The 27247-nt window shown below is 40.3% G+C and overlaps 13 protein-coding genes across 13 annotated transcripts; 7 read left to right on the top strand and 6 right to left on the bottom strand. All coding sequences in view use genetic code 12, as the record gives it.

Annotated features, from left to right (window-relative positions):
• Positions 1 to 1060: 1060 nt before the first annotated feature.
• On the top strand, positions 1061 to 2587 carry CORT_0A13490 (hypothetical protein; the record flags this gene model as incomplete). Its single annotated transcript, XM_003867122.1, has 1 exon — positions 1061 to 2587. One exon carries the CDS (start codon positions 1061 to 1063, stop codon positions 2585 to 2587), a length of 1527 nt encoding a protein of 508 aa, XP_003867170.1.
• On the bottom strand, positions 2584 to 4932 carry CORT_0A13480 (Smp2 Mg2+-dependent phosphatidate phosphatase; the record flags this gene model as incomplete). The annotated part of the gene is made up of 1 exon (XM_003867121.1): positions 2584 to 4932. The coding sequence occupies one exon, from the start codon at positions 4930 to 4932 to the stop codon at positions 2584 to 2586; it is 2349 nt and encodes a 782-aa protein (XP_003867169.1).
• Positions 4933 to 5048: 116 nt separating this feature from the next.
• On the bottom strand, positions 5049 to 6233 carry CORT_0A13470 (hypothetical protein; the record flags this gene model as incomplete). The annotated part of the gene is made up of 1 exon (XM_003867120.1): positions 5049 to 6233. The coding sequence occupies one exon, from the start codon at positions 6231 to 6233 to the stop codon at positions 5049 to 5051; it is 1185 nt and encodes a 394-aa protein (XP_003867168.1).
• A 525-nt stretch (positions 6234 to 6758) lies between these two features.
• Positions 6759 to 8897, top strand: CORT_0A13460 (glutamine-dependent NAD synthetase; the record flags this gene model as incomplete). The annotated part of the gene is made up of 1 exon (XM_003867119.1): positions 6759 to 8897. The coding sequence occupies one exon, from the start codon at positions 6759 to 6761 to the stop codon at positions 8895 to 8897; it is 2139 nt and encodes a 712-aa protein (XP_003867167.1).
• A 7-nt stretch (positions 8898 to 8904) lies between these two features.
• CORT_0A13450 (Ppe1 protein) lies at positions 8905 to 9969 on the bottom strand (the record flags this gene model as incomplete). Its single annotated transcript, XM_003867118.1, has 1 exon — positions 8905 to 9969. The coding sequence occupies one exon, from the start codon at positions 9967 to 9969 to the stop codon at positions 8905 to 8907; it is 1065 nt and encodes a 354-aa protein (XP_003867166.1).
• Positions 9970 to 10041: 72 nt separating this feature from the next.
• On the top strand, positions 10042 to 10851 carry CORT_0A13440 (Tad2 protein; the record flags this gene model as incomplete). Its single annotated transcript, XM_003867117.1, has 1 exon — positions 10042 to 10851. One exon carries the CDS (start codon positions 10042 to 10044, stop codon positions 10849 to 10851), a length of 810 nt encoding a protein of 269 aa, XP_003867165.1.
• A 17-nt stretch (positions 10852 to 10868) lies between these two features.
• CORT_0A13430 (RNA polymerase transcription factor TFIIH core component) lies at positions 10869 to 12404 on the top strand (the record flags this gene model as incomplete). Its single annotated transcript, XM_003867116.1, has 1 exon — positions 10869 to 12404. The coding sequence occupies one exon, from the start codon at positions 10869 to 10871 to the stop codon at positions 12402 to 12404; it is 1536 nt and encodes a 511-aa protein (XP_003867164.1).
• A 78-nt stretch (positions 12405 to 12482) lies between these two features.
• On the bottom strand, positions 12483 to 15275 carry CORT_0A13420 (Spt5 protein; the record flags this gene model as incomplete). Its single annotated transcript, XM_003867115.1, has 1 exon — positions 12483 to 15275. The coding sequence occupies one exon, from the start codon at positions 15273 to 15275 to the stop codon at positions 12483 to 12485; it is 2793 nt and encodes a 930-aa protein (XP_003867163.1).
• A 137-nt stretch (positions 15276 to 15412) lies between these two features.
• CORT_0A13410 (Srb9 protein) lies at positions 15413 to 20182 on the bottom strand (the record flags this gene model as incomplete). Its single annotated transcript, XM_003867114.1, has 1 exon — positions 15413 to 20182. One exon carries the CDS (start codon positions 20180 to 20182, stop codon positions 15413 to 15415), a length of 4770 nt encoding a protein of 1589 aa, XP_003867162.1.
• A 605-nt stretch (positions 20183 to 20787) lies between these two features.
• CORT_0A13400 (hypothetical protein) lies at positions 20788 to 21471 on the top strand (the record flags this gene model as incomplete). Its single annotated transcript, XM_003867113.1, has 1 exon — positions 20788 to 21471. The coding sequence occupies one exon, from the start codon at positions 20788 to 20790 to the stop codon at positions 21469 to 21471; it is 684 nt and encodes a 227-aa protein (XP_003867161.1).
• A 106-nt stretch (positions 21472 to 21577) lies between these two features.
• Positions 21578 to 21946, top strand: CORT_0A13390 (Dyn2 protein; the record flags this gene model as incomplete). Its single annotated transcript, XM_003867112.1, has 2 exons — positions 21578 to 21599; positions 21693 to 21946. The coding sequence occupies 2 exons, from the start codon at positions 21578 to 21580 to the stop codon at positions 21944 to 21946; spliced, it is 276 nt and encodes a 91-aa protein (XP_003867160.1).
• A 17-nt stretch (positions 21947 to 21963) lies between these two features.
• Positions 21964 to 22533, bottom strand: CORT_0A13380 (Apt1 adenine phosphoribosyltransferase; the record flags this gene model as incomplete). Its single annotated transcript, XM_003867111.1, has 1 exon — positions 21964 to 22533. The coding sequence occupies one exon, from the start codon at positions 22531 to 22533 to the stop codon at positions 21964 to 21966; it is 570 nt and encodes a 189-aa protein (XP_003867159.1).
• Positions 22534 to 22785: 252 nt separating this feature from the next.
• CORT_0A13370 (hypothetical protein) lies at positions 22786 to 24942 on the top strand (the record flags this gene model as incomplete). The annotated part of the gene is made up of 1 exon (XM_003867110.1): positions 22786 to 24942. One exon carries the CDS (start codon positions 22786 to 22788, stop codon positions 24940 to 24942), a length of 2157 nt encoding a protein of 718 aa, XP_003867158.1.
• Between the last annotated feature and the right edge of the window lie 2305 nt (positions 24943 to 27247).

Here is a 27247-nt window from a genome sequence, read left to right as displayed (position 1 = left end):
TATACCAAAGCATCAACAAAAGTGAACCAATGAGTGCAGAAAAAGGTGTTGAGGTCAATGAGTGCATGTAGATAGAGTGTGTGTCAAAAGATGAACCAAGAGTGTAGAGGAAACAAACAGCCACTGTAGAAGAGCAGACATGCCGGCATTTTATTACATCACCGTGATCTATACACCCGTAAATACACATAGAGACCATAAAAATACCCAAAAAACTAGAGCTGGTGGACTTACAATGTGTCTGCCCACATTTTCCCCTACCCTTTTTAAGGCCTACCGGCGTTTTGCTTTTGTTAGTACTTAACTATGGGGAGTGCTCGTGATTTGGTAACATTTGTATACAAGGTTGCTCCAACATCACTCGAAGAGTTCCACACCGTAATTTCTTGAGACTACTTCGAAGGAGATGAAGGAGGCGAGGGCTTTAGAGATATGTCGCCCATTGTTTCGAAATTTCCCTTGGGTTTGAAGAAATTAACACTACTAAACTACAATTTGAAGAAGTTTCTGGTCGTGTTGGACTTTGCAAGATTTCAAAAGTTGGTATATTTTTCAATTAGTATTCAAAGTGAAACATTCAATCAAATAGTATCAAGCGACTCTATTGAACAATTGTACTATTCCAATTCGTGTCTTGAATCAATGGACCAGATAAACTTTCCAAAGAACTTACAATTTTGAAACTTCTGTCTCCTAAATTGGTTTCAGTTTTCAAGCCAAAACTCCCTTTTACATTGAAATATTTTCACTTAGCCGGCAAGTTGAGAGAGGTGGACTTGTCTATTGATGCTAAGAAAAAGTTTCTCCAAATAGAAGTGTTAACTTTAGGGGCGAAGGAGTTGAAGGAAGAAAACACCAAGTTTCCTTCAAACTCGAAAATCCTTAAAAACACTTGGGAATAAATATTGAGTACTAACGAGATAGACCTGTTATGCAGAGTAGGTGCACGTATAAAACTGTATAGTATTTAGTAACCATAAAAACAAGTATTCAGGCGCTCTTCCCTCATTTCAATTTTCTCGCCCGAAAATAAAATTTTACATCTCAAACAATTGATCCAATGTTAACCCTACGAAGACATTTGTTCAAAGGCAGGTTGAAAAAAGCCCTTGAACCCCCTCCTCCAAGTCATTATGAATACTCAATCTCACCAAAGACATATAATTTTAAAGTCCCCTCAACAAAACAAACTCTCAACCCGATTCAGCTAATATACCAAAAGGCAGTCAACTTTCCATTCGACAAATCAAATGAAGAAGTTTACAACTCATACCCTAAGGTAACGTCAAATCAGTTGCTCGATAGAAAAACTAGACCGAGAGGGGTGCTGATGAGCACGGCCGATTTTATCGAGGATCTGTTGTACAACAAGCATTACGGGTACTTTGCTAAAGAAGCTGAGATTTACCACCCTGACAAGCCATTCAATTACCCAAATGTGAAAGACATTGATGGATTTATGGAAGCCTGGGGAGAGTCTTACTCAAAGTATGATCAGGATGAGACCAAGCCTCTTCAATTGTGGCACACACCAACTGAGTTGTTCAACCCTCACTATGGGGAGAGTTTAGCTCGCTATATTCTATTCAATTACAAAGTTAATGGCAATTACCCTTACGAGGACTTGATAATATACGAGATGGGAGGGGGTAATGGAACACTTATGTGCAATGTTCTCAACTACATCAAGAAACACGAGCCACAAATATATACCAAAACCCAGTACAAAATAATCGAGATATCAAGTCAGCTAGCAAAAAAGCAGAAATCATCATACAGCAAGAAACTTAAAGAGGAGGGATTGAATGCGGATATTCTAGAAATCCATAATGTATCCATTTTCGATTGGAAGGAGATAGTCGAAGAACCTTGTTTTTTCATTGCCTTGGAAGTGTTTGACAATTTTGCTCACGATATAATTGCGTATGATATGAATACAGGGGAGCCGATGGAGGGAAAGGTCTTGATTGACAAGAAAGGTGATTTTTACCAATTTTTCACCCGCGAGTTGAGCCCTTACACTAATGCTTACTTGCAACTCAGGGAGCATGGTGACTTCTCGGTACTAAGGTATCAATCCACGTTGCAAGGAAGATTAGACAGCATAAAGAGCTTTTACAAATCGGTACACCCATTACTTGAGTCTTCAACAAAGCTTAAGGTCAAACAAATGATATTCCCATTCAATGATGACTTGTCGACCCCTGAGTTTATCCCAACAAGGCTTCTCCAATTCTTTCAAATCTTGAAACACAAGTTTCCCAACCACTCATTGATCAGCTCCGACTTTCATTATTTACCAAACACCATTAAAGGATTCAACGCACCTGTAGTGCAAACCATGCTAAAAAAGGAGATGGTGGATGTTCGAACTTACATGGTGCAGCAAGGTTACTTCGACATAATGTTTGCTACCGATTTTGAAATAGCGAATGATATGTATCAAAAGGTAACTGGTAAGGAATCTAAAATAAATACACACAGAGGGTTTTTGGAACAATGGGCAGATGTCGAAGCTACAACGACAAAGGATGGAGAAAATCCAATGTTGGACTTTTATAGGAATGTCAGTTTCTTAACAAGTTAGATGTGCAATTTTTCCAAATCACTGGCTTTGATAAACTCGGTAGATCCCCTATCGATTATCTCGTCTCTAATCGTCTCTGGCACGGGGACATCCTTGATGGAGCTTTGACTTGTGTCATCATCATCCTCTTCAACAACATCATCGTCATTGTTATCGTCATCGTCATCGTCATCATCATCGTCATTGTCCTCTTCATCCTCCTCCTCCTCCTCGTAATCTTCATCATCGTAATCGTCATCATCATAGTCATCATCTGTGTAATCATCATCGCCTTCGTCATCCTCCTCCTCCTCCTCATCATCATCAGTGAAGTCATCTTCATCAACTTTTTCTCCGTCTTTATAGCTCTCCTCGTCATCCCTCTTCTTTCTAAAGCTCATAAAGTTCTTAAGTGGAGATGTGAATGACGCCGCCGAAAGGGGCCGCTCCAAGGTAGGCGATCTTGACCTCTTTCCCTTTTGCAAAAGCTCGGGATTATCAGTATGCTCTTCCTTTTCATGATCGTGATGCAGCAACTTTTCATTTTTACTCAACTTCGGAGATCCGCTCTTTTTCAAATCCAAGTCATCTTTCTCAATGTCGCTATCACTCAAGTCATCAAAATTCAAAGTGCTCTTCCAATAATTAACATCATTAAACTTTTCATCAGTTTTGTAATCTTCAACGAAATTGCGAGGTGATCCAGGTGACTTTGGTGATCCAGGTGTGGGCAGACGCATCGATGTGATGGATCTTGCATCTGATGCATCATTAGTTTCGTGGTTATTTACATATTCTGACCATTGCGCATTGTTCCAATTTGTTGAAATGGAACTTACCACCCTAATCGGAGGAAAAAATTGATCAACCAACTCTCCAATATGCAAATAGGATGATTTGTAACCAGCCAATTCCAACAATTCCATATGAACCTCTCCATCGGGATTGATCGTAAAAATACGATGGCTCGGAATGTGTACCGATCTGTAACTTATCGCATCGGTGATTCTGTTACCAAAACCGGCGTAGAAAGGAGTTTGGTCGTCATCTTCGTCCAATACGGTCCCCTCGCCTTCAAAGAATAAATGCATGATATCCGATAGACATGCCATCTTGAACACTTCAGGTTTTTTTAAAACAACCTCTCGTCGCAACGCGGCAAATGTTCTGTCTGGGCTCAAAATTACTGGTCCGCTGGGTAACTTGACACCATCTTGATTGACTCCCGTCAAGTATTGTCTTGTCGAATCAGCTTGTCCTACTGAACGAGCTGTTAAATAAAGAATATTGTAACCATTTTGGTTTATCTCTTGAAATAAGCTAGCCACACCCGGGTGTGTCCAATCCCTACCAATTAAGTTCAATACGTGTCCTAAGGCATCTGACTTGGTAATGGTTCCATCAATGTCTGAAATAACGATAGGGGTGGTTGATTTCCATAAAAACAAATTTGCAGTCACTTGTGACGAGCTTTCACGAGACTTGAACTTGAGTGTATTTACACCATAGTTTAAATTCATCATTTGCAATTGTTCAGATGTTAATCTCAAAGTTTTAAAGTAGACCTTGTCGCTTTGTCCAGATGATGAGGTGCCAACAGTTGTTATAGATGAAGAGGTGGTACTTGTTTGAGGAAGCTTTATATCTTCATCGGAATCAGCGCCATCTTCTGAAACATTCGATATTCTTATGTTACCATTTTCATCCTTTGTAATGATCTGGTTCCACGCTTTTACTGAATTTTCCCCCAAATCGCCTTCAATCTCCTCCAAGAGAATCTTTTTAAATAATTCGTCCGAATTGTCAATATTTTTTTGCGAGTTGGGTTTGTATCCATCCATGTCAATAAGCATATCACCATTCATGTCTATCTTCGTGGGAATGTTCAATTTCTGGGTAATCTTTTTAACATTTTCAATTGCCAATCTTTTCAGTTGAGAGGGACTTCTTGGACTTGGAATATCACTCAATTTTGATTTTTCATCCAAGTCAAGCTCGTCGGGCTCGTTATCACTGTTGGCTGGCGTGCTCAAGGGTGACGACACTGGAGAAATCACTGGCGATGTCAATACACTATGTGACAATTCATGATCCGTGTCATTCACTTCAAAAACAAAATGGGCCTCTCCACCTTCTCCTAACTTCATAGGTAAATTTGTCTTGACGTCGTTCACATACAAATCAATTTTCTTTTGCGATGGTTTGATAATCTGAAGTAATCCAAAACGAACGTGCCACGGTGACGTGTATCGAGTACCATCAGGATGTTCAATTACAATGACATCAATAGCTCCCGATAAAGTAGCTGGGTTCAACGAGTTCCACTGGTTGTAAACATAACCACCGACTTTTCCCACGTATTGCATGCTTTGATTGTTGTTGACTAAAGCTAATAAGGAGAGGGAATCATTTTTATAAAAATGCGGAGCGGAAATTTCAAATGCGCAAACTCAAAATTCACAAGATAAAATTAAACGACGTACTATACACTTACAGTTACTGGATCTAACCCACTAGCAATATTACACTGATGCATCAATCTTCTTTCATCTTTACCATCGCTTCCCAAACCTTTGAATTCACCAGTGACTGAATGCCAAACACCGCGGTTGAAGAACAACACCAAATCCCCTTGTTTCCAGGAGTGAGCCAAAACTTTTTCTGGAGCTATGGCTGGCCTCATCATTTGATGTACTTTTTCCCTCGACTCCTTCAAATTCAACGTTTTCACTTCACCGTTTACACTTGTATGTAACTTGTATAAACAGCACCCGTGTACCTGCAAATGATGCTCCTTTGTGGTTGGGTTTGTCCAAACCATTGGCAACTTCTTAACCTTCAGGCTCTCCCACTCTGGCAAATCCTTAAAGTCCATCTCTTTGCCTTCAGAAACCATGGTTAATCCATCAGATGTAGCTCTTGCTGGGGAAATAAAGATATAAGGATGTGGAGCATACTCAACAGTAGTATTCAAAGCAAACTGTTTGTCTTCTTCACTCAATCCTTGGAATGCTTGTGCTCCACTGATGAAACAAGTAGCACCTTGTGTCAATTTCAATTCACTGCCATCATCTTCGTATTTGATAGTTTGGTATTGTGTGGCAGGGGGAACCTTGATACCAAGCAATGTGGTAACCATTGGAGGCGACAATCCATACAAAGCACTATCAATGTGCCACCTGTAGAATCTTGTCCTCTTTTCCTCCTTTATTTGCTTCTCAGTCAAAGGGGTGTGGTGAAAAGTGGTGTGCGAAGGGTGTGTCAAGTTAATAGCTTCTCCATTTTCATTACCTGGTTCATCTGCTCCAAATCTTCCTTGGCCAAGGATTTGAACTTGAGGTTGCGACTTCACTGAACATCCATCCTTTTTTAACACTGACTTATCATGTCTAAATTCCTTACCGTGGCCGTAACCAGCGCCATTTTCCTCCTTTGGTTCGGGAATTGAAGGGTCGAATCTTTTAGTTAGCAAGTATTGTGACTTTGGTGCAAGCTCAGCCTGGTCGGGAACAACCACTACCAAATGAGTTTGAACAGCTTCATTCAACACTCGAAAATCTTCATCATTCAAGTTGGCAGGATCGTTTTGGCAGTATGTTGGGAGTTTAATGGTGCAGCCAAATGGTGTACCTTCTAAGCGTTCAACAACAATCGAGTCTTTATGCATTTTTATAATGTGGTGTTTGTTTGAATCATGATTTGAAATAGGGACTGCTAGCGGGGTTTATATATTTGATATGTTTGGGGTCATACTGATAAGGATAAATGAATTTTCCTGCATATGGGAGGAGGAAAATTCCGATTTGAAATTTGTTCCGTCGGAAGGTGATTGTAGTGTGTGGTTTATACCGAATTGTCTATTTATAGGATTCACACACTCGAATGATAGCTGAAATGTACCGAAAACGATAAATCAATCACTTTTTGGTTTCTCTTTTGACCTGTCGAAGGAAACATCGGATATTCTGGATGAAGTTAAATTGAGCCGCCTTTCTCGTACTGTGGGCCATTTCCAAAAATAAAAAACACCTCAGATATTCAAACTATAAGTAGTGGAAGCTATAAATTGAGCTCCATACTGTGCATTGAATTCCTCTATCATCAGCTCTAGTGAACTCTTCTCTTCAATTCTTTTGATTTCATCGAGGAAAAAAAAAACGGTCAAATTGCTTCTCCAACCACCAGATCAAACATGGGCCATTACGTAACACTCGCTACGTGTAACCTCAATCAATGGGCGTTGGACTTTGAGGGAAATAGAGACAGAATCATTGCCAGTATAATTGAGGCTAAGAAACAAGGTGCAAAACTTAGGGTTGGACCCGAGCTAGAGATTTGCGGGTATGGTTGTTTAGATCACTTTGACGAGAATGATTTATATGAACATAGTTGGGAGGTGTACGCCGAGATAATCTCAAATCCAGTAACACACGGTATCTTGTTAGATATTGGTATTCCCATAATCCACAAGTCTATAAAGTACAATTGTCGTATCATCTCATACAATGGTAAAATCCTATTGATCAGACCAAAGTTGTTCCTCGCAAATAATGGAAATTACAGAGAGATGAGATATTTCACCCCTTGGAATAGACCAAAATACTATGAGGAGCACTACCTTCCTCGTAACATTACCAAAGCAACAGGTCAATCGAAAGTCACATTCGGGGATTGTGTGATTGAAACTTTTGACACCAAACTCGGTTGCGAAACGTGTGAGGAACTTTTCACCCCGGACTCGCCACACATTGCCATGAGTTTAGACGGGGTCGAGATATTCACAAACTCTAGTGGGTCACACCACGAGTTGAGAAAATTGGACACAAGATTGCATTTGATCACCAATGCAACAAAAAAGTGTGGTGGGGTTTACTTGTATGCAAATCAAAGGGGATGTGATGGGGATAGATTATACTATGATGGGTGTGCCTGTATCGTGGTAAATGGTCAATTGCTTGCTCAAGCTTCCCAATTTTCACTAAACGATGTTGAGGTCATTAGTGCAACAATAGACCTTGATGATGTTCGATCGTATAGGAATCAGAAGTCAGCTGGAATGCAAGCAGTGGACCAAGAAAAACCATACAAAGCTATTTTTGCAGACGTTGAGCTTTCACCAAGTGAGAACGTATATGACCCAAATGTGTCCCCCACACGCCCACAAAAGATCAAGTATCACTCCCCGGAAGAGGAAATTGCTTACGGACCTGCTTGCTGGCTTTGGGACTATTTGAGGAGATCAAAATGTGGTGGCTATTTTCTTCCCTTGAGTGGAGGGATTGATTCTTGTGCAACTGCAGTAATTGTTCATCTGATGTGCAGATTAGTGGTAAAGTCAAACAATGAACAAGTTTTAGCCGATGTTAGAAGTCTTACTCGCGATCCAAGCTTCACTCCAAAAACTCCTCAAGAATTGGCAAAGAAAATCTTTTGCACTTCATTTATGGGCACGGAAAATTCATCATCAGAGACTAGATCAAGAGCAAAAGAGTTAGCTGAAAAGATTGGATCTTATCATGTGGATTTGAACATGGATAATCTCGTCACAGCTGTTGTTTCCTTGTTTGAAGTTGCTACTGGTAAAAAGCCAATGTTTAAAATATTTGGCGGATCTCAAACGGAAAATTTGGCCTTGCAAAACATACAAGCAAGATTGCGTATGGTTTTGAGCTACTTGTTTGCACAGTTGTTACCATGGACCCGGAGGCTTTCGGTTCCCGGCTTGTTGGTGTTGGGTAGTGCTAATGTTGATGAATGCCTTCGTGGCTACTTGACCAAATATGACTGCTCATCTGCCGATGTCAATCCTATTGGAGGAATTTCGAAAACAGACTTGAAAAGATTTATTGCTTGGGCTGAAAAAAAGTTTGATTTGCCTATATTGCATGACTTTATAACTGCCACTCCCACTGCTGAATTAGAGCCAATTACAAAAGACTACGTTCAAAGTGATGAGGTTGACATGGGAATGACGTACGATGAATTGTCACGCTTTGGAACATTGAGAAAAGTGGACAAGTGTGGGCCCTTAGCCATGTTTATTAAATTGTACCACGAATGGTCTCAACCACCGTACAATTTAACAGCGGAGCAGGTCGCAGAGAAGATAAAGAGGTTCTGGTTCTTCTACGCCGTCAACAGACACAAAATGACGACCATGACTCCTGCTTACCATGCCGAGCAGTACTCTCCTGATGATAATAGATTCGACTTGAGACCATTTTTAATCAACCCAAGATTTCCCTATGCTAGTAAAAAGATTGATGAAGTTGTTGAACAAATCAACAAGAGGCGCGAAGAAGTCAGACGTAGCAACGTTAGCGTAGATTAATATACGTTTATGTAACCTTCCCTCCCCACTTTGGTGTAACTCCGAGATGATCCCTCATATACCTTTCAGGGGCATACACCTTACATATAAACTCCTCAACACGAATAGCAACGTGTTTTGGCAAATCCTCGTGGACAAAATGGCCGCTTTTTTGACTATTGTTGAACACAACTAGCTCATATTTGCCTTGCATCTGTCCTATAATAAGCTCTTTGTCCAAGGTCTCATGGGCCGCCAATATAAGTAGCTTCGCTTTGGGAAAGTTTAAGAAGTTGTTGGACAACCCATTGAACCACGTGTTCCAATAGGGTTCGGTCTGCTTCAAGTCTGTTTTCCATGTCATCGTGTCTAAGTTGAATATATCTGGCAAGCTCAACCTTGCAGATTTTTCATTGAAAAGTAGGAAATTCATATGCCAACCAATTGCCTTGGATATAGAGGGAAATGACCGAGGTAGCTTTTCAAGAAAGAAAGGCATGACGTTTAGCGAAGTGATGGCAGTTTCTTCCACAATATCCAAAAGTATCAAACCCTTCACGACTTCTTGTGGGTGGGTATGCACATACTTTGCAAAAATGGCACCTCCTAATGAATGTCCCAATAAGAATACACCCAATGGATGGTGTCTTGATTTAAATTCCTCCAAGATAAAATGAAAATCCTCAACAAGCATATCTAGCGAGAAATCGGGCTCTCCACGTGAGCCACCATGTCCCCTCATGTCATACAAAAACACGCTAATAGTTTCATCCGTGATATTCCGGCACAATTCCGCAAATGTCATTGATGATGATCCAGCTCCATGACCACAGATCAAGACCGGTCCAGGTTTCTTGGATTTCATAAAGTACGTTTTTATTGTCGACAGTTCATGAGAATATTCTTCTGTAATGAAGTAGTCCGACTTGAATTGTTCATACTCCCTCATAATTTTTTGATCAATCTGACTAGTGTCTTCTTCAACTACATTTTTCGTATCATCACTCACAGATTCTTCCTCCAACAGCAGTAGACCAAGTTCAGATTCTCTTTTCTTAACTCTTTGTAATAGCGCCTTGTGTAAGTCTGACATCTTGTAGATAAAAGTTGGTAAACGATACAAACAAATAAAAAAAAGTAAATCACCTTCAACATAAATCACATCATGTCGGACCTAACGCGGCATTTTCATTTCATGTCAACGGCCTTGTTTGTCGGGTATAAGGCATTGCTTAATAATGAGACTCCAGTATCTTGCATAGTCACTAGAGGCGATGAGGTTCTAAGTATAGGGTACAACTACACAAATATCTCCCTAAATGGAACCAAACACGCTGAATTTATCGCATTGGAGCGACTCAAGAGGGATATTGACTATAGTGAACTCACATTGTATGTCACTGTGGAACCTTGCATAATGTGTGCGTCTTATCTCCGTCAGTTGGGAATTGGCAGAGTGTATTACGGGTGTGGAAACGATCGATTTGGAGGAAATGGCACTATCCTTTCTATTCACAACGACACAGGCTTACCAAACAGCGTCTACCCTAGTGTTGGAGGCATTTGCAGAACAGAAGCAATACAGTTGCTTCGAAACTTTTACATTCAGGAGAACGAGTCAGCGCCGGTACCAAAAGTGAAGAAGAATAAGAACATAGAAAAGAAAGAATTTCCTCCAAATACATCGAATTTATCTAAATCAGAGTTCATTGAGTTTTATGGAAATTCGAGGTGGGAGGCATTCAACAATGATCTGGAAATAACACCAATTGTAGGGCAAGGCTATTTCATACGAGACTTGGTCGACCTTGACGAGTTAAAGCATGTACCGTACTTGGAAGATGAACTAGGTGCAATCGACAATGATCATGTTGATTCGTTTGCATCCCTCTTTTATGAAATCAACGCCAATGGCCGAGTAAACTATCAGCAATCTGTAGATAAGTATCTTCATAAGAAACGTAAAATGAAATAAATGCAGCGAGAAAAAAAATGCACCTTGTAGAATTTGCATCTTCTGAGCAACTTTATACCATGGATGATTCAGATGAGGAGTTCATATCAACCCCTACTGGTACGAGGTCACCCTCATCAAGATTATCCTCCGCTTCTGAAGCTGTGCCCCGCGGAGGGGTGTCAACAAGAACACGGTCACAGCATAATGGTGAAGTGAGCGACTTGAAAAGAGCAAATGGGTATGCATGGGAGGATGAGTATCAGCGATCTTGGGATATAGTTAAGGATGACGAACTAGGTAGTGGTTCATTTGAAGCAATGGTTCAAACAATCATTGAAAATAGAAAGAAAAAGATTATGAAGAATCCAAGCACCCCCTTCCAAAGAGGAATAATTCGGACTTTAGTTATCATAGTTGACGGAACACTAGCGATGGCCGAGAAGGACTTGCGCCCAACGCGACTATCTTTAACATTAAACTATTTACTGGAGTTTGTTGTGGAATTTTTTGACCAAAACCCTATATCTCAATTAGGGATAATTTTGATGAGAAATGGCGTGGCAAATTTAATTAGCGAAGTGAGTGGGCTGCCACAGTATCATATAGACAGGTTGAAGCAATTAAAGGCAAGACAGCACAACAAGTATGAACCAAAAGGAGACCCATCCTTGCAAAATTGTTTGGAAATGGCGCGTTCATTATTGAAATTCAACTTTGGCTCAGCTTCCAACAACTCAAAAAACTCAAAAGAAGTCTTGCTAGTGTTTGGTTCACTATTTACAAGTGATCCAGGCGATATTCACAAGACAATAGAGAGTCTAGTTAAGGATAATATCAAAGTCAGTGTGATTGGGCTTTCAGCACAGGTTGCCATCTGCCAAGAATTGGTCAACAGAACCAACAATGAACCACGAAATTCGTCATCAAAGCATTACGGTGTGATTATGAATGAAACACACTTTAAAGAGTTATTAATGGATTGTGTCACTCCATTGCCCTTACCAGAGAGTGAAGAAACCAAGGTTGAGACCAAAGGTGTGCCTTTGATAAAAATGGGATTTCCTTCAAAAGTACAACCTAATGCAACTTCCACAATAGGAAACTCAGAGTACACAGTGGAATTTCCACGACTCAATGCATCTTATCCAACGCAGGGCTCTAATGATTCAAGAGACATTGTTGAGGTGAATGCGGGCCTAGTGACCTCCCCATCCTTTGGCTACCAATGTCCACAATGCAAAAGTAAAGTGTGCAATTTACCTACGATTTGCCCGGTCTGCGGACTTATGCTTATACTATCTACCCATTTGGCGAGATCATACCACCACTTGGTGCCTCTTGCCCCTTATAAGGAAATACCCGTATCACCTTCATACGACACCGACTTTTGCTACGGATGTCAATTGAAATTCCCTTCGGGCACAAAATCAACGAAGGAAACCAAAACCATCGATTCCATCACGAGTTCTCGATATCGATGTACCAACTGCAACAACGATTTCTGCATAAATTGTGATGTCTTTGTTCACGAAGTCTTGCACAATTGTCCAGGTTGTGAAAATGCACATTAGAGACATTTTATTTATTTAGTTGAAAGTACATAGAATTGAAAATATACCTCCCTCTAAAATTATACCCTCTTCTCCCGTTCATCGATTTCCCCAACTACTATTACCGCCTCTCTTCCCCCAAGTAGAGCCTCCACCCCATGCTGATCCAGCGCCAGTGTTGCTGTTATTTTTGGAACCCCCCCACGCGGAATTGCCTCCTTTGTTTCCAGAACCACCCCATGTCGAAGCACCTCCTTTGGAACCACCCCAAGCGGAAGCATTACCACCACCACCGCCACCACTACTGGTGTTCCAGGCGGAAGCTCCACCAGTATTGTTCCAGGAAGAGGCACCGCCCCAAGACGATGCACCTCCCGTCCTTCCACCACTGTTCCAAACAGAGGCACCACCACCTCTATTCCAAGTCGAAGCGCCTCCAGCGCCTCCACCAGCACCAACTGCTGGAGTGGCACCTCCGCTCCATACTGATTTATCCCCCGCAGTGCCAAACGAAGGATTGTTCATAGGTCGAGAATAGGGCGTAACCTCCTCTGGAGCAGCACCAATAAATCGCAAATAAGGAATAGCTTCTCCTTTTATCAAAACATTCAAACTTTTTTTGAGCACTTTGACCTTTTTGCTCTTTGTATGCAACTCAACCCGGGCATATATATCATCTGCTTCAACAACTTTCCCCTTCAATCCTTTGTAACTGCCATTGGTAATGGCAACATCCTTATACAACAACTTGTCTCTTCCTTGTACCCTGGTTTTCAACCCCTGTAGGGCGAGCTGGTCGGGAAGTTTCAAGTTGGGGTTCATGCTTGTCAAATCAGGGCCAAAGCTCTTGGACACCATCGAATCTTTAGTTGCAACAGTGCTAACATTCATCCGATTCGTGACAAAAATACCTAAATTTTCAATGATTTCGTTGGATTTTATAAATAATGCATTTTTGTATATATGCAATATTGCACCTTCCCTACCCTTGTCCCCAACAGACTCCTTCACGGTATCTCCTATCCTAATTGTAAATCCATTCTTGTCGGTAGCAATTTGCTCACGACGTGTTTGGGTAACCTTTGAAGCGATCGCCGTTGGCTTGACATTTATAAGTCTTCCGTCAGTTGTAAGTATTTCAAAAATATTCTTTTCGGCCTTCACAATGACCCCTACTGTGGATGCACTTAATTCGACCAAGTCCTTGATATCATACTTGAAATTCTTGTTATCTACATTTGAAGATGCATCAGTAGCCTTGACTAAGAAATTGGCAAACACCCTAACATCTTCTTTTGTTTGGTCACTGACTAATATAACTGAATCACCATCAATTTTGATGACTAACCCTGTCTCATCAAAATGCTTTCCCTCAACAATTCTCACATGATCACCTTCATTGAAAATCTTTCTCAAATCATTTGCTGGAACTGTCAATTTTTGGTTCACAAACTTGGGGTCACCACTATCCGTTACCGTTATTTTAATTTCATTTAATGCAGTTTCAACAACGAGACCTACAGTCTTTGCTTGTTCACCACGACGAACTTCAACTTTGTCACCTGGTTGAAATGCGGTAGATTGTTTACCGTCATTTAATTTTTTGTTCTTCAAAGATGCAGCTATCTTAGCAAGATCGATACCGTCACTATCCTTACCTGTTTGGAATAAATCAAGCTCTGCAAGCGTGGGATGAACATCTTTGGTTTGAATATACTGCAATTTGAAATCTTTGTAAAGGAAGCCATCTTCATACTCATCTCCTTTGTAGGTGAACCTTTTTTCACCCCTTTGCTGTACATTTGCCGGATCGTATGTCTTTGCATCTTTCCCACTAAATAACCTTGGGGGTGGTCTAATGGTCAGCTTTATCCTCTTTCCATCCTCAGTAAATTCATCGTTTTTCCCGTAATCAAGTCTAGGTACAACCTTGCACAAAACATCTAAACCGTTCTCCGACAAATTTTCGACTATAGCAAGGTCACCTTTGTACTTACCTCGAGTAATTCTCACATAAATTCCAGGCACGATTTCAACATCAGATGATTTGACTTGCTTTAGCAAATCGGGATACTCCTTAACGGAAACCAAAAGTTTGTCCCTTAAAAATACATTCACCATTCCCTCCAATGCTCTATCTATTGCATCCGATCTTTTTGCTTCAATATATATGTACCCTCTAAAAGAATCTCTTTGAAAAACTGTTAAAATATCCAATGGCATCTTTCGTCTCTCCAACGTTCTCTTTTTGTCGTAAAGCTTCCTAACCAATTCTTTCTCTTTTCCGGGAGTACATCTAATAGCGTATATCGATGGGTCGTTAATAGAGGGCATCAACAACTTTTGTGATACTGTTCCTCCGGCAGCAGTATCTCCTCTATAGGCAACATGCGACTTTCTATACCTTTGCTTCAAAGTTTCTGCCAACTGCTCGGCGTCTTGATCTTCTGCCTCTTGACGACGACGATCAAATTGTCTGTGCGTCCTGTCGTCCTGGTGAGCTTCATCTCGGTCGTCTCCCGCATGGTCATCAGTGATGAATTCTTGTCTCAACATTTCCGCCTCCTCGTCATCCTCATCTGCCTCATCTTCTTCTTCCTCATCAACCTCAGCTTCGATATCGAAAAATTGATTTGCACCTCTCTTTTTCTTTCTCCTTCTATTGGGTACACTTTCTTCGTCTTCGTCTTCATCTTCATCTTCGTCGTCTTCGTCGTCTTCGTTGCTGCCATTTTCTACAGCCTCCTCCTCCTCCTCCTCCTCCTCCTTCTCTTCATCATCTTCTTCTCTTGGTCTCTTGTGGGAAGTCTGCACAGTATCATCGGCTCTCCTAAACTCTTCATCAAAAGTTAACTCATTCTCCTCCTGTTTTATCTTTGGTTCATCCGACATGATTTGAATGCACTGTTGATAATGCAATTGTCAGTTTTTTCGTGTGACAACGATTTTCTCCCTCGTTTTTACTTTTTTTTTCTTTTAGTAACAAAGTGTCGTGTATTTTACAAATGAATAGTGCTACCAAATAAATTTCACTCTTCTACATATATATGCACCAAATAGTTTAGTAACTTCCCCACGGCATTGACATGCCAGGGAACTAAACATGCCATTTCTGAATAAGTGGGTCTCTCAGAATCTGCTTCACTGAAATGATTGACTGGCCTCATACCGAGGACATCATTCAAAACTGTCAAGCTCTTGTACTGTTTCAATATCATTTTCATCAAACTATCCAAATTCCAGTAATTTGAGCAACTAAGTAAATTAACTTCAAACACCAACAATCCTTTCTCATTGTCACTTAAAGTGACAGCTTGTTCTTTGACGAGGTATCCTGTTTTCATGTTCATCCTGCTTGGTGAATTGAAAGAAGGGAGTTGCACCTGAGGAACTATCCCAAAAATGTCTCCATCGGCGCTCTTCAATACTGCGTCAGGCTCGTTTTGAGTGTCCGATATTCCTCCCCCACTGGCTCCTGGAGTTGGAACTTCTTGCGGAGACAAAAAATTAGAAGGCACATTTAAGAATTGTTGTGGCGAATGAAACGTCAAGCCATTTGGCGATGTCACCAACACTGAGCCCCCATTTGAAGTATTTGGCGATGTGTTGTTCACATTGTTTGAATTTCTGAAGCTGAAAAAACTATCCCTATCTCTTTCGGGTGAGTTATAAGTTGAAATAAAGTTATCTGCACTCAACGATAGGGTCAATTTTGGAGTTCTGTTTACAGATAACACTATCAAGGAGATGTCTTTATATCTCATACTGAGGCGTTTCCAGTGTACTAACTCATCATCGGGAATAACACTATTGATTCTCGTTAACACCAAGAACCTTTTGCCTCCTATTGAATTTTCTCGCTCGTTAACTCGATTCAATGCGCTAAATAGCTCCGACGAGATGTTCCAAATGTCGTCGGCAATTGCGGCAACATCCATTCTGTCGTTCTGGAAGCCATGGGACGAAGGCTTTGTCCCATTTGATTCACCGCCACCAAGGGAACAGTACCATGACTTTGTATGCTTCACAAGACCTAACGGATCAGTCCAAGCAGCAGCAAACCAGTTTTTATCAATAGACCTCTCGTATGCTACGTGGATGAATGTGTCGTCTGAGCCTGCTATATCACGGTAGCTGTTGTTAATAAACTTGAACGGGATTCTTGAAGGCGCTTCCTTTACTAAAGGAGCGTATAGTTGACATGCTTTAAGCTTTGGACTTCCATCTTGGGGACATTCGTTGTATAAGATCAGTGATATTTTTGACAAACTGTAGTTATTGAACAAGTTTAGGGTGACATCTGATCCGACTTTCTTCGAAATCATAGACGCGGGTACAATCTTTGCAAATATTTGAACCAACGGCACTTGGAAATTTAAAAGAGCCACTTTGAAGTTTCGAAGCACTTTTGATATCTGAAGGATTGAATTGAAACTCTCGTCAAAATTGATGAAAAGAACTAGTAACGGTCTATCAAATTCAAAATTATTAGTCTTGTTGATCAAATCCAATTTTATCAACTCGGCTAAAGAATTGAGCTTTTTGTTCACCTGGCTGTAGCCAGCATGATTGAGTGACAGATTCTCACTCATTAGCATAACTCCATTAGTCACAGGTTCCAAATCAGGTCTCGTGTCAACCGTAGATAAGTTCAATTTCGATATTGAGCCAAAGTTGCAGCTTTTGTAGTTATTAATGAGCCTATCAGTGAACTCGTGGAGATAAGCACTAGACTCAAATTCCGAAGTCTCACCGATAGCTAGTAACTGAAAATTCTTTTGCCCTCCAACGGGACCAAAATCCAAGTATTCCCAAAATTCAAGTCCAACACTGTTGAGGTTGATGATGCTGCCGTTCTTATTCACTTGAACCTTTACGTCATCTGTCTGGAATATGTGACTATCTTGCAGCCATGAGAGGGAACTCAATTTTTGTAACAACATATTATACTTTTCAAAACTCTCCTGATTTGCGGCGCTATCCAGAAAACTCCAAGTCAACGAATCAAGTTCTTTCGTTATGCCTTTTGGGGTCTCCAGATTTCTATCTTCAGTGAGGTGTTCCAAAAAGCTTAATCCCTCGTCAAGAATGCTAACCTCGTCAACAGATTTATTGTCAAAAATAAACTCCAGCAAGCAAACTTGATAAGAAAGGGGAAAGATTGACTTTATTCGCTGTAAAAACTCATTGTTCGGAGTTTGATACTCAACTACGTTGGAGCAGATCAAATCCTTTTCGATTTCAAGGCCAAACTTGGAATACATCTTTGAGGTGGCTCCCAAATCGAAAACGATGTTGCTCGAAATGAAATTTAATAGCTCTTTCAAGTGCCCCAATTTTACAATCAATTCATCCTTATTCGCAGTCTCCAAGTCATTGTCACCTTCGTCCTCTGTCATTGAAAATGTTGGTATTAATCTCTCACTGACCAAATTATTCATTAAAAACGAGCTCGGAATAGTCGACACATTCACATTTCTCAAAATCAATGGCAAGAAGTTGGACGTTTCAGTGGTTTTGGTTGGGGACTCTGTTTCCCTCTTGGTCTCAAAATTGTTCAGCTGTGGAGACTGATGCCCACTTGATGCATCGTAGAATGCCGGTGTCATCGAAGAGTGGATCTCGTTTAGAGGTAAAGGTGTATCCGGTTTACCCGCCAGTTTTCCGAAATTATTGACATATGGTGAGCCAAAACCACCTGTGGGCAACATTGGCGTAAATAACATAGACTTCTCGGGACCAACACTTGTCACTCCAAAATCCAAAACACTATTTGCTCCCATTGCATTGACTTGGCTTGACTGATGAAATGTATCTCGTTGCTCGTCCGAAAGATGTGACATCTCATCCAGATCGTCGTCTTCGTCACTTTCTTCACTATTGGAGTCGTAGTCCAATTGAACACGTTGCTTTTTTACTTCCCGTAATGACAGCGGAGACGTTCCGCTCACACTTGTTGCTCTAACGCCCAATTTACCACCTCCATCCACGTCCTTGTCGAAATAAAACTTTCCGCCTTTGCCGTATTTTGTATCGATATCCTTTTTGATCACGGGATGAAAGGCCAATGGAGAAAAGAGGGTCTGTTTGTTTTGCACCGTCGCTTCGACGTCCCCGTTAGTCCGATGGCCATCCCCTTGAGTATCTATCTGTGGCTTGAAAAACGTACTATCTGCCGAAATCTTGCTTGAATACATCATAGGGGTTGGGTTTATCGGAGCAGGAGCTCCAGGGTCAGAATATATGGGAGTGGTGGATTTTTCCACTGTCATTCCAGTACTTAAAATGTCAATATAAGGAAGTATTTTTCTGGATTGACCATCTAAAGTTGACTCAAATCTATTTGATGTTACTTCTTGATTATTTTCGCTTTCAGGTAGAGGAGATTCCAGGTTTGCACTGCTTCCAAACAATGTGTCAACACCATCCTCATTATTCTTCTCTGCTATTCTTTCAGCCGAGCCAGAACAGTTTTCGTCAATTGGATTGTCTTCACTTGCATCCTCTTCCCCGCCAAATAATTCGTCAATTTCCATCTCGTTATCATCATCCGACGCTTTCTCTTCTGGGGCATTAGCTTCTTGTTTAGAAAAAAAGTTGTCATTAACCTGCAAGTTAAAGATGTCACCTCCCAAAGGCGTATTAATGCCTATATCTAGTGGACCCAAATTTCTGGATGCATCGTTCGCGGTATTTGTAGATCCAGTGGAAGGACTGTAGTGATCTTGTTTTGCTGAGGGAAAAGACGTGGGGTTGTTTGTAGGTATGTTTATCGGTTGCATCTCAAGCTTTTCTCGTTGTTGTTGCTGCTGTTGTTTCACCCTTTCTAGTTCTGCGTTGTGACCAATATTAAAGTCAAGAAATTCAGACAACAAGTTCATTGGATTGGCGTACTTCGATGTCGATTCCAAGTCTTTTCTCCTCTTCTCTCGCAAACCGAATTGTAAAAGACAAAGATTCCAAGGCCACAATATATATTTCTTGTTTTCCACTGTGTGAACAAATTTGGAAATGGGGGATGTTTGATTGTTTAAATGCTTCAAATTTGGTATTAGTTTCACCCACGTTGCCCCCTGCAAGCTCTCAATTCCCGTGTTTAACTGAAGTAATCGTAGTAGCTGTTTGTTCTCAAATTGTGGTTTTGTAACAAAATTACTTTTGAAGTTCGTAGGGTCGAATAGATGGCACCTGATACCGCTGGGTAGAATATATACAACAAAGGCTTGACTTTTGAAACTTTCGTTTGGGAACAACAACGAAGAACTATAAAGTTCAGGTGTTTTCCGTTCAACACAAGACATGAGCATATCTCCATTGGTGAGAAGTAAAGGATCAATGCATATTATCCGGTATGATGCGTCATTTTTAGTGGCAACACAATGGTTACCAAATACCTTAACAACTTTCAGCACCGACAAATTGTACAATATCATCTTTTTCAATGATCTAAGGAAACTAATGCTTGCAAATGCGAGGTATTCTTCATTGTCAACTGTTTTGGGTGGATTGGCCAACTTTTCCGCAGCTACGGTTGATTGAAATTTGATACTCACAGCAGGGTTGGACTCGATCAATGACAGCTGCTGATTGTGAATACCCTCGTCTATCAAGAAGTGGAATAAGCATTTGTTGTAGTATGTAATTAAAATATTCGGATTCTTGTGACGTAGACTCAATTCCAACTCCAAGAGCTCCTGTTCATTATTGTCTGCGGTGGTGTATATTGAGTATTGAACATTTTTCACGTGGCCAATTTTGAAGTAGTTTGTTCTTATATTTGAAATCTGCCTAGTTAGCATTTCAGACTGCGGAGGGTATTAACGTCTTACTAGGATGCGTCTAATTACCTTTTTGGTGATAAAACTGATTCAATGAAAATGAGCGTCCCGAAAATTCAGAGGAACAAAATATGACACAATTTTGTGACACTGGTTAAACAGACCAAAATATTTGGAGTTTATACCGTGCAGAGAAATTCCCCTGCATTTTGCTTTGAAGTCTTGGGGGTTCAAATAACCTGTTAATATTTGACAACTTCGAAACACAACCAGATCCTAGAAGTAGACTCTGTTCAAAAACTGCATTTCATATGTGAACCTCATTTGGCATTAGCAAGTTTAGCTTTTGCTCAAAACGACAATGAATATTAAGATAAGGTTGTTTAGGCGTGAGGGGTGTTAGAGAGGTTTTGAGGCCCAGCCTATGTAAGCTTTCGAGCATATTGCTTCTAGACTCGTACTTACAATGCGCTTTGCGCATTGATTGAACGCAATTCTTTGTGTTTATTAAGCTTTGGAGATTGCTGTGCTACCATCGCCATCATTCTTCCTTTATAAATACTCACCCTTTCGCTGTACCAACACCCCCTTGTCAGAAAACACCCCAAAATACACAAACATTCATCATGTCAGAATACGGATTTGTTAAAATTGAAAGAGATGTTGCAAAAGCTGTGCCAAACCCAAAAACGCCTACCCCACAATTGAACACGGACTTGCCAAACTCTAAATTGTCTCAATCGGTGCTCAAGTATGCCCAGGAGAAATTACCAGCCAAAGTACTTAATCACTCCTTGCGGGTTTACTTGTACTCACGTGCTATAATTAAGGACCAGTTTCCCAATTGGAACCTTGATGATGAGGTTGTGTTTGTGACAAGTTTATTGCATGATATCGGAACCACAGACGAGAATATGAAAGCTACAAAGATGTCTTTTGAGTTTTACGGTGGTTTGTTGTCTCGTGACTTGGTGTTGGGCCAGACTAAGAACCAAGACTACGCTGAGGCTGTCAGCGAAGCAATTATCAGACACCAAGATTTAGGAGAAAGTGGATACATCACCACCTTGGGGCTTATCTTGCAAATTGCAACGACTTTGGATAACATTGGAGCAAATACCAACTTGATACATATTGATACTTTGGATGCTGTTAACAAAAAGTATGGTCGTGAGGGATGGGCCTCATGTTTCGGTGGTGCCATCGACAACGAAAACAAGTTGAAACCATGGGGGCACACTAGTGCTTTGGGGGTGAATGAGTTTAGAGATAGTGTTTTGGGCAACAAAGTAAAGTATGAAAAATTGTAAGTAGGTGTGTATAATTAGAAGTTAGTTTTTCTTGAATGGAGTTTTGGAAAAGAGAAATTGTAATTGTAAACAAAACTCTACAACTCTTTCAGGCCTACAACACCCCATGACAGAACAAGACAACATTCGTATGTTAGTACTCGATGTATGATCAAGAATTATACTAACATATCATTGTGCTTTCTCATAGGTGCGCCAAGAGAGAGTCACAAATCATCTAGCAATATTAAAAGCATCCGATTTGGCTGAAGACATCCAGTTGAAGATATTCGAGCTAGCCGATCAAGCCATTCAAAACTACAAAATCGAAAAAGACATTGCTGCATTTTTGAAAAAAGAGCTAGACCAAGTGTATGGTCCAACCTGGCATGTTATAGTGGGGAAAAGTTTTGGAAGCTATGTCACGCACGAACAGGGTTACTTTATCTACTTTTACATTGGAGAATTGGCATTTTTAATATTTAAGAGCGGTTAGTGTCTATAATATGATGCCTATGAGTCTTTATACTTCTCCTCTTGTCCTCCGAATAATGTAAATACTGGAGCATGCAACCTATCTCTTCCCTTCAAAAAATCCAACTCCATAACGAATAAAAACTCCACAATGTCAGCGCCGGCTTTGAGAGCTAACTCACCAGCACCGTAGGCTGATCCTCCCGTTGCCAAAATATCATCAACGATCAAAACCTTGGCGCCTTTTGGAATTACGCCTTCTTGAAGTTCAAACACATCTGAACCATACTCCTTTTGAAATTCCACTTGATAAGTTGGGCCGGGCAACTTACCTGGCTTTCTCACAGGAACAAATCCAGCGTTCAAAGCTAACGCCAATGTTGGACCAAACAAAAACCCTCTACTTTCTAACCCAATAACGTAGTCGACTTTTTTGTGTCCCACGTGCAATTTGAATGCAGTAATCAATTTGTTGAACAAATCGGGTGTGGCAAAAATCGGTAAAAAATCTTCGAAAAGAATACCTTCTTTGGGAAAATTGGGGAATTGCTTCAAATGAGTCTTTAACTCTTTAGCTAAGGAGCTTATTTCTTTGGCTCTGTCGGACATTGTAAGCTAGTGTTGGGGAAGGATATGGTAAAAACTGCAAAAACTATAAGAAAAAAAATTTAGAGCTGTGTCGAATGTCATCATCGGGGATAAGATTGAAAATTTGCGACACCACAGTTTCTCAAATTTTTACGACAAAACCTTTTTTTTCCCAAAGACGCGTCAACACAAATACAAAGAAAACATTTGAAACAACAGCAGTAAAAGCATTAGTCAAACAAGCGTTTAATAATTTCAAGCTCAGTTGTTCATATGAACTCTCTGGATACGTTAGGGAGGATGACGAATGAAAGTCTGTCTATGAATCCAATCAGTCCTACTATTTTGGACAATCTTTCAATGGATTTAAAGGAAAGGAGATATCGCAATGGACTCAGTTTTAACGACGAGGTATCAAGTCCCTCAATCGTGCCAAAGACACCAAAATCGAATAGAAGAGTTTTACCTTATTCTAGCCCTATGACTGGTGGATTTTCGGACTTGTATTCACAATCATTAAAGCGTCAACATTCACCAAAGAAATCAATCATATCACCAAGCAAGAACTACTCGGAGCTGGTTTCCGGATTAAGGGCAGCAAGGGGTAGTCCAGTGAAATCTCAGCAGAAGGCTGTAAATGGGGAAAACTACAAATGGTCTCCGAAAGCACAAATTGATAGTCTAAAAGACGAAAATACAAAGTTACATAGAGACCTTGAAAAAGCTGAGTACTATCGGAAGGAATCTACCCGGTTGCAAAAGGAGCTAGAAAAATTGGAGAATATAAGAGCTGAATACACACAGGCTCAGAAAGATGTAAACCATTGGAAATTGGAGAATGAACACTTGAAGGATGAGAATCTGCGGTTGAAAAGCTCTCTTGACTTCAAAGGGGCCAAATTAACTCGACTACAATTGGAAATTGAAAGTTTGACCGAGGTAAAGAAAGAGCAGGTTTCCATTATCGGAAAGAAAAATCAGAAAATTACTGATTTGAGAAAATCGTTGGATTTGGCATTAAGCTATTGTTCTAAATGGGAAGCGCACATTGATAAATATGTTTCAGAGATGGAGAAGCTCAGACTATGCATACAACATTTGAAAGAGGAGCAGAGAAATGGAAAGGCTCATAGTTCCAATATGTACGATGATGTCTTTCCATACAAACAACAACAACCAGAGTGGACCAAGAAAAGCAAGTCTGTTGAACCCGTTGCAATTCCTTCATTGAAAAATGCTAAAGAAGAGTCGCATAAAGAGTCAAGAACGGAGAGTAAGGTCCCTGGCACTACGCCAGCTTTTCAGAATTCATCAGAGGATTTTATCGCTGAAAAGATCGCAAACATAATACTATCACGTACTGATTTCAAAGCAATGTCAGAAAGAACCACCGAGGAAGAAAAGAGCACAACCCGATCCAAAAACACTAATGAGGTTGATTTAGACGTACAACGACTTGCTGATGAATTATGCAAGCGCCTAAATGGACCAAATTTGGATACCGACAATACAAAGACTATGGGGAGCGAAGGTACGCTTACATTCAAAGAACAAAAGAGTACGTCAACAGAGTCATTCCAGGAGGAACTTCCAGCCACTGATAGGACACCAGAAACTAAACATTCTGAAATTGATGTTGAGCAAATGAGTACATCCAAGGATGTTTCACCACCATCTAACTCGAATGCCACAGAGGAAAAACGCAAAAATTTCAACTGGTTAATGAACGTGATTAGAAATTACAGACAAGGGAGTGAGCATGAGCTGATGGTTTTTGAGACGGAAGCCGACCCCGTCGTCAATTGTGAGACAAGACCACAAACACAGATTCGAGAGAGCAGTCCAGCTCCACAATTTTCGCATCACTTCAGAGAAGATAGTAATCAGTCCAAGTTTGATACTAAATCTCATTCTAAGTATGATTGTTATAATGGTGGGTCACAGCCTCAATCACATCACGGAGGTAAACCACCCCGACATCATAAACATCTAGCTGATGCACAAACTCAAACAAATACAATGTTGTCGGACAATGAGTATACAAAACGAAGTGATCAGCAACCAAAAACAGATGGTGGCCACGTTGGGTACAAGTTTATTCGTCACTATCGAAAACCGAGCGTTGATAAATCTACCCAAACTTCCGCCACAAAATTTTTTACGGCTCAAGTAGAACTGCTTGAACATCATCATCCCGCAGCCGATGAAAAAGAGTTTCACGAAAGCTCTTTCAAAGATGAGCCGGCAAGAACTGACCCTCACTTTATGCATGCTGGGTCGACTGGTGGTGAGCTATCATCAGAGCTAAAACATGTATTTTATTGTAAAGGTCCAGGAGACTCCATGTGCACTTGTCCCGCATGTTGTGCTAGTGGTGATTACACAAATTCGAAGAGGGTTTGGGTGTCTGAGGCTAAAATAAAGACTTGATGAATAGAAGAAGCTAATAGCTTATGCTGCTTGATTATTGTATGAGGTAACGGGCTTTTCGAAATTGTGTTTAGCTGCTTATGACTATTTTCGTTAATAAATTAATGTAACCATTTGATCGAATGTGTGATGTAATTTGGTAGTACCAACCTCGTTTTAGCTTCAGAGAGACTTTCAATGGTAGCTCCCGTGCGTTAGGATTTATACTTACTTCACCCTAGCTACTAACTAATACGAAAATCATTTGTCAGAGTAGGTGTTACAGAAATGTGTGCTCAATTTTTGTTTTTCCCAAAGTGTTGTTCGATGAAGTGAATAGACGCAAATCGTTATAGAATAGTCTAAAAGTGGTCCAGTTTATGCAGTAGATGATGTAAGACGCTAGCTAATTGAAACAGACAAATTGGGAAAGTTACACAAATTCTGGAATAACAAAATGAAATACGCTAATGAACCAACTTGCGTAAATCAAAATTTTAGAGACGCGTAAATTCTGACTTCTCTGATGAGACGTTGGAGATGAAACTTAGGAATTTCAGCATATGCAAAGTGAATTGGACATGGCGAGAAAGAGCTTAGGGTACAGATGGTCGCAACACAAGACCAATACTGGAGTTCAATCAAAATAAGCACTTGGTTGACGAGAGTAGAGTCTACCCTTGCCAATCACTTAACAATATTGCGTAAATACACCTGTGCTATGCTTCCTACGAACTTCAAAACTCGTGTAGGCATGCTCAAAATGCAGTAATGCACAAAACCAGTACACTAGTGTCATAAAAGGTTGTAGAACGGCCTTCGGAAATCACTTTCGAGGGAGCATACGCGGCTAAACTTTGACCAAAAAGTTTTGAGCTCGGGGTACCGTATGTATTGTTTTCAACAATATTGATCCGCACGGAAGTAAAGCTCAAGTCAAGAAGTAGAAATTTCATCCATTGAAATCGCGCTTTCTTCGTATACAAGTATGTTTTTTTCTCTTGTTGTTGTTGTTGTTATTTTTATTGTAAACATTTTTGTGAAATGACACGAGTTGAGAACTAAGTTCAAGTTTCATCTTTCATAACTGAAACGTGACTATTGTGTAAGATGAAACTGCGGCTTAAGCAAGAGATGGAAGTCATTCTTCGGAAATATGTACTGGTGGGGAGTAGCCAAACTGATAAAAGTGGTGTCCTCATACGAATGAAGCCAATGGGGCTATAGGGGTATGCTAAGTAATGCCAAACTTCACTGGTAGAATACTAGTCTCTACGGTCCCGCATAATGAATCAAAAATTGATAATTTATTACTAATAAATTGAACGTAGCAACATTAAAAATATTGAAAGCAACTTTAGATTATAAATAGTTTGCGTTCTTTGGTCCTGTTTAAGCTTAGCTGAATGTTCTTGGTTAGTGGTAAGTGCTCTATTGGATAAGGTTAGAAGCCAACAGTCTAACAATAGAGTGGTGTTTGGTTTTGAGGTCCACAAAAAGAAATTTAAAAACGGAACAAATCACGTTACACAAAACTAATTTTTTGCAGAAGATGCAGCCACCCCAAATTAGGAATATTGGTAAACATAAACACAACAGGATTATCCATTTCGAATTTTTAACTATGATCTCACATCATGTAAGTGCGGATATTTAGTAGTTTAAAGGTTGGTTAGAGCATGCAGTGAAACAGATGACCTGAGCTCTTGAAGATCACCTGTGAGCTTTCTAGTGTAGGAAAGGACACCGTATAATTATCCTTCCAGTACAGTCACTCAAACAATTGTCAGGTAGACCACCTCTTTTGTGTTGTAAATATATGACATAATTGGACATACTTTGACCTTGCTACATTGTGTGACCTTTAGTCAACTCTGTAACCTAGTTTCATCCATACACCACCAAACTACGACAATTACGCCTACAATACGGTTCACAAAACACAAACTTAAAATTTTCTCATTATTTGTTTATAATTTCAACCTACTTGGTTGTTTTCATTTTCTACAAACCATTAGCAAAGTATCACAAACCTTTGAACTATGTACCATCGAAGGTTTAGAACAATAAGGGAAAAAGAAACTCCTATACCCAACTAACAGTTAACCAAAATAGATTGCCTCGAAACAATGGTTCCCTCCCTTTTCAAACTTCTATCTTTTAGTTACGTGCATTTACTTTTTTAGGATCAACATATATCCATACTTAATGTTGCTATCATCCTTCTCTTTTTCTCTTTATAAGGCATCTTTTCACGTAGATCCTACACAACCAACACTAGGTTTAGCGAATAACCTATCTATCAGCATTAAGGTTACTGTCCACA

The sequence above is a fragment of the Candida orthopsilosis genome (assembly GCF_000315875.1).
Source record: "Candida orthopsilosis Co 90-125, chromosome 1 draft sequence".
Lineage (NCBI taxonomy): Eukaryota > Fungi > Ascomycota > Pichiomycetes > Serinales > Debaryomycetaceae > Lodderomyces > Lodderomyces orthopsilosis.
Note: the sequence above shows the minus strand (reverse complement) of the source record. Positions and strands in the feature narration are given on the sequence as shown.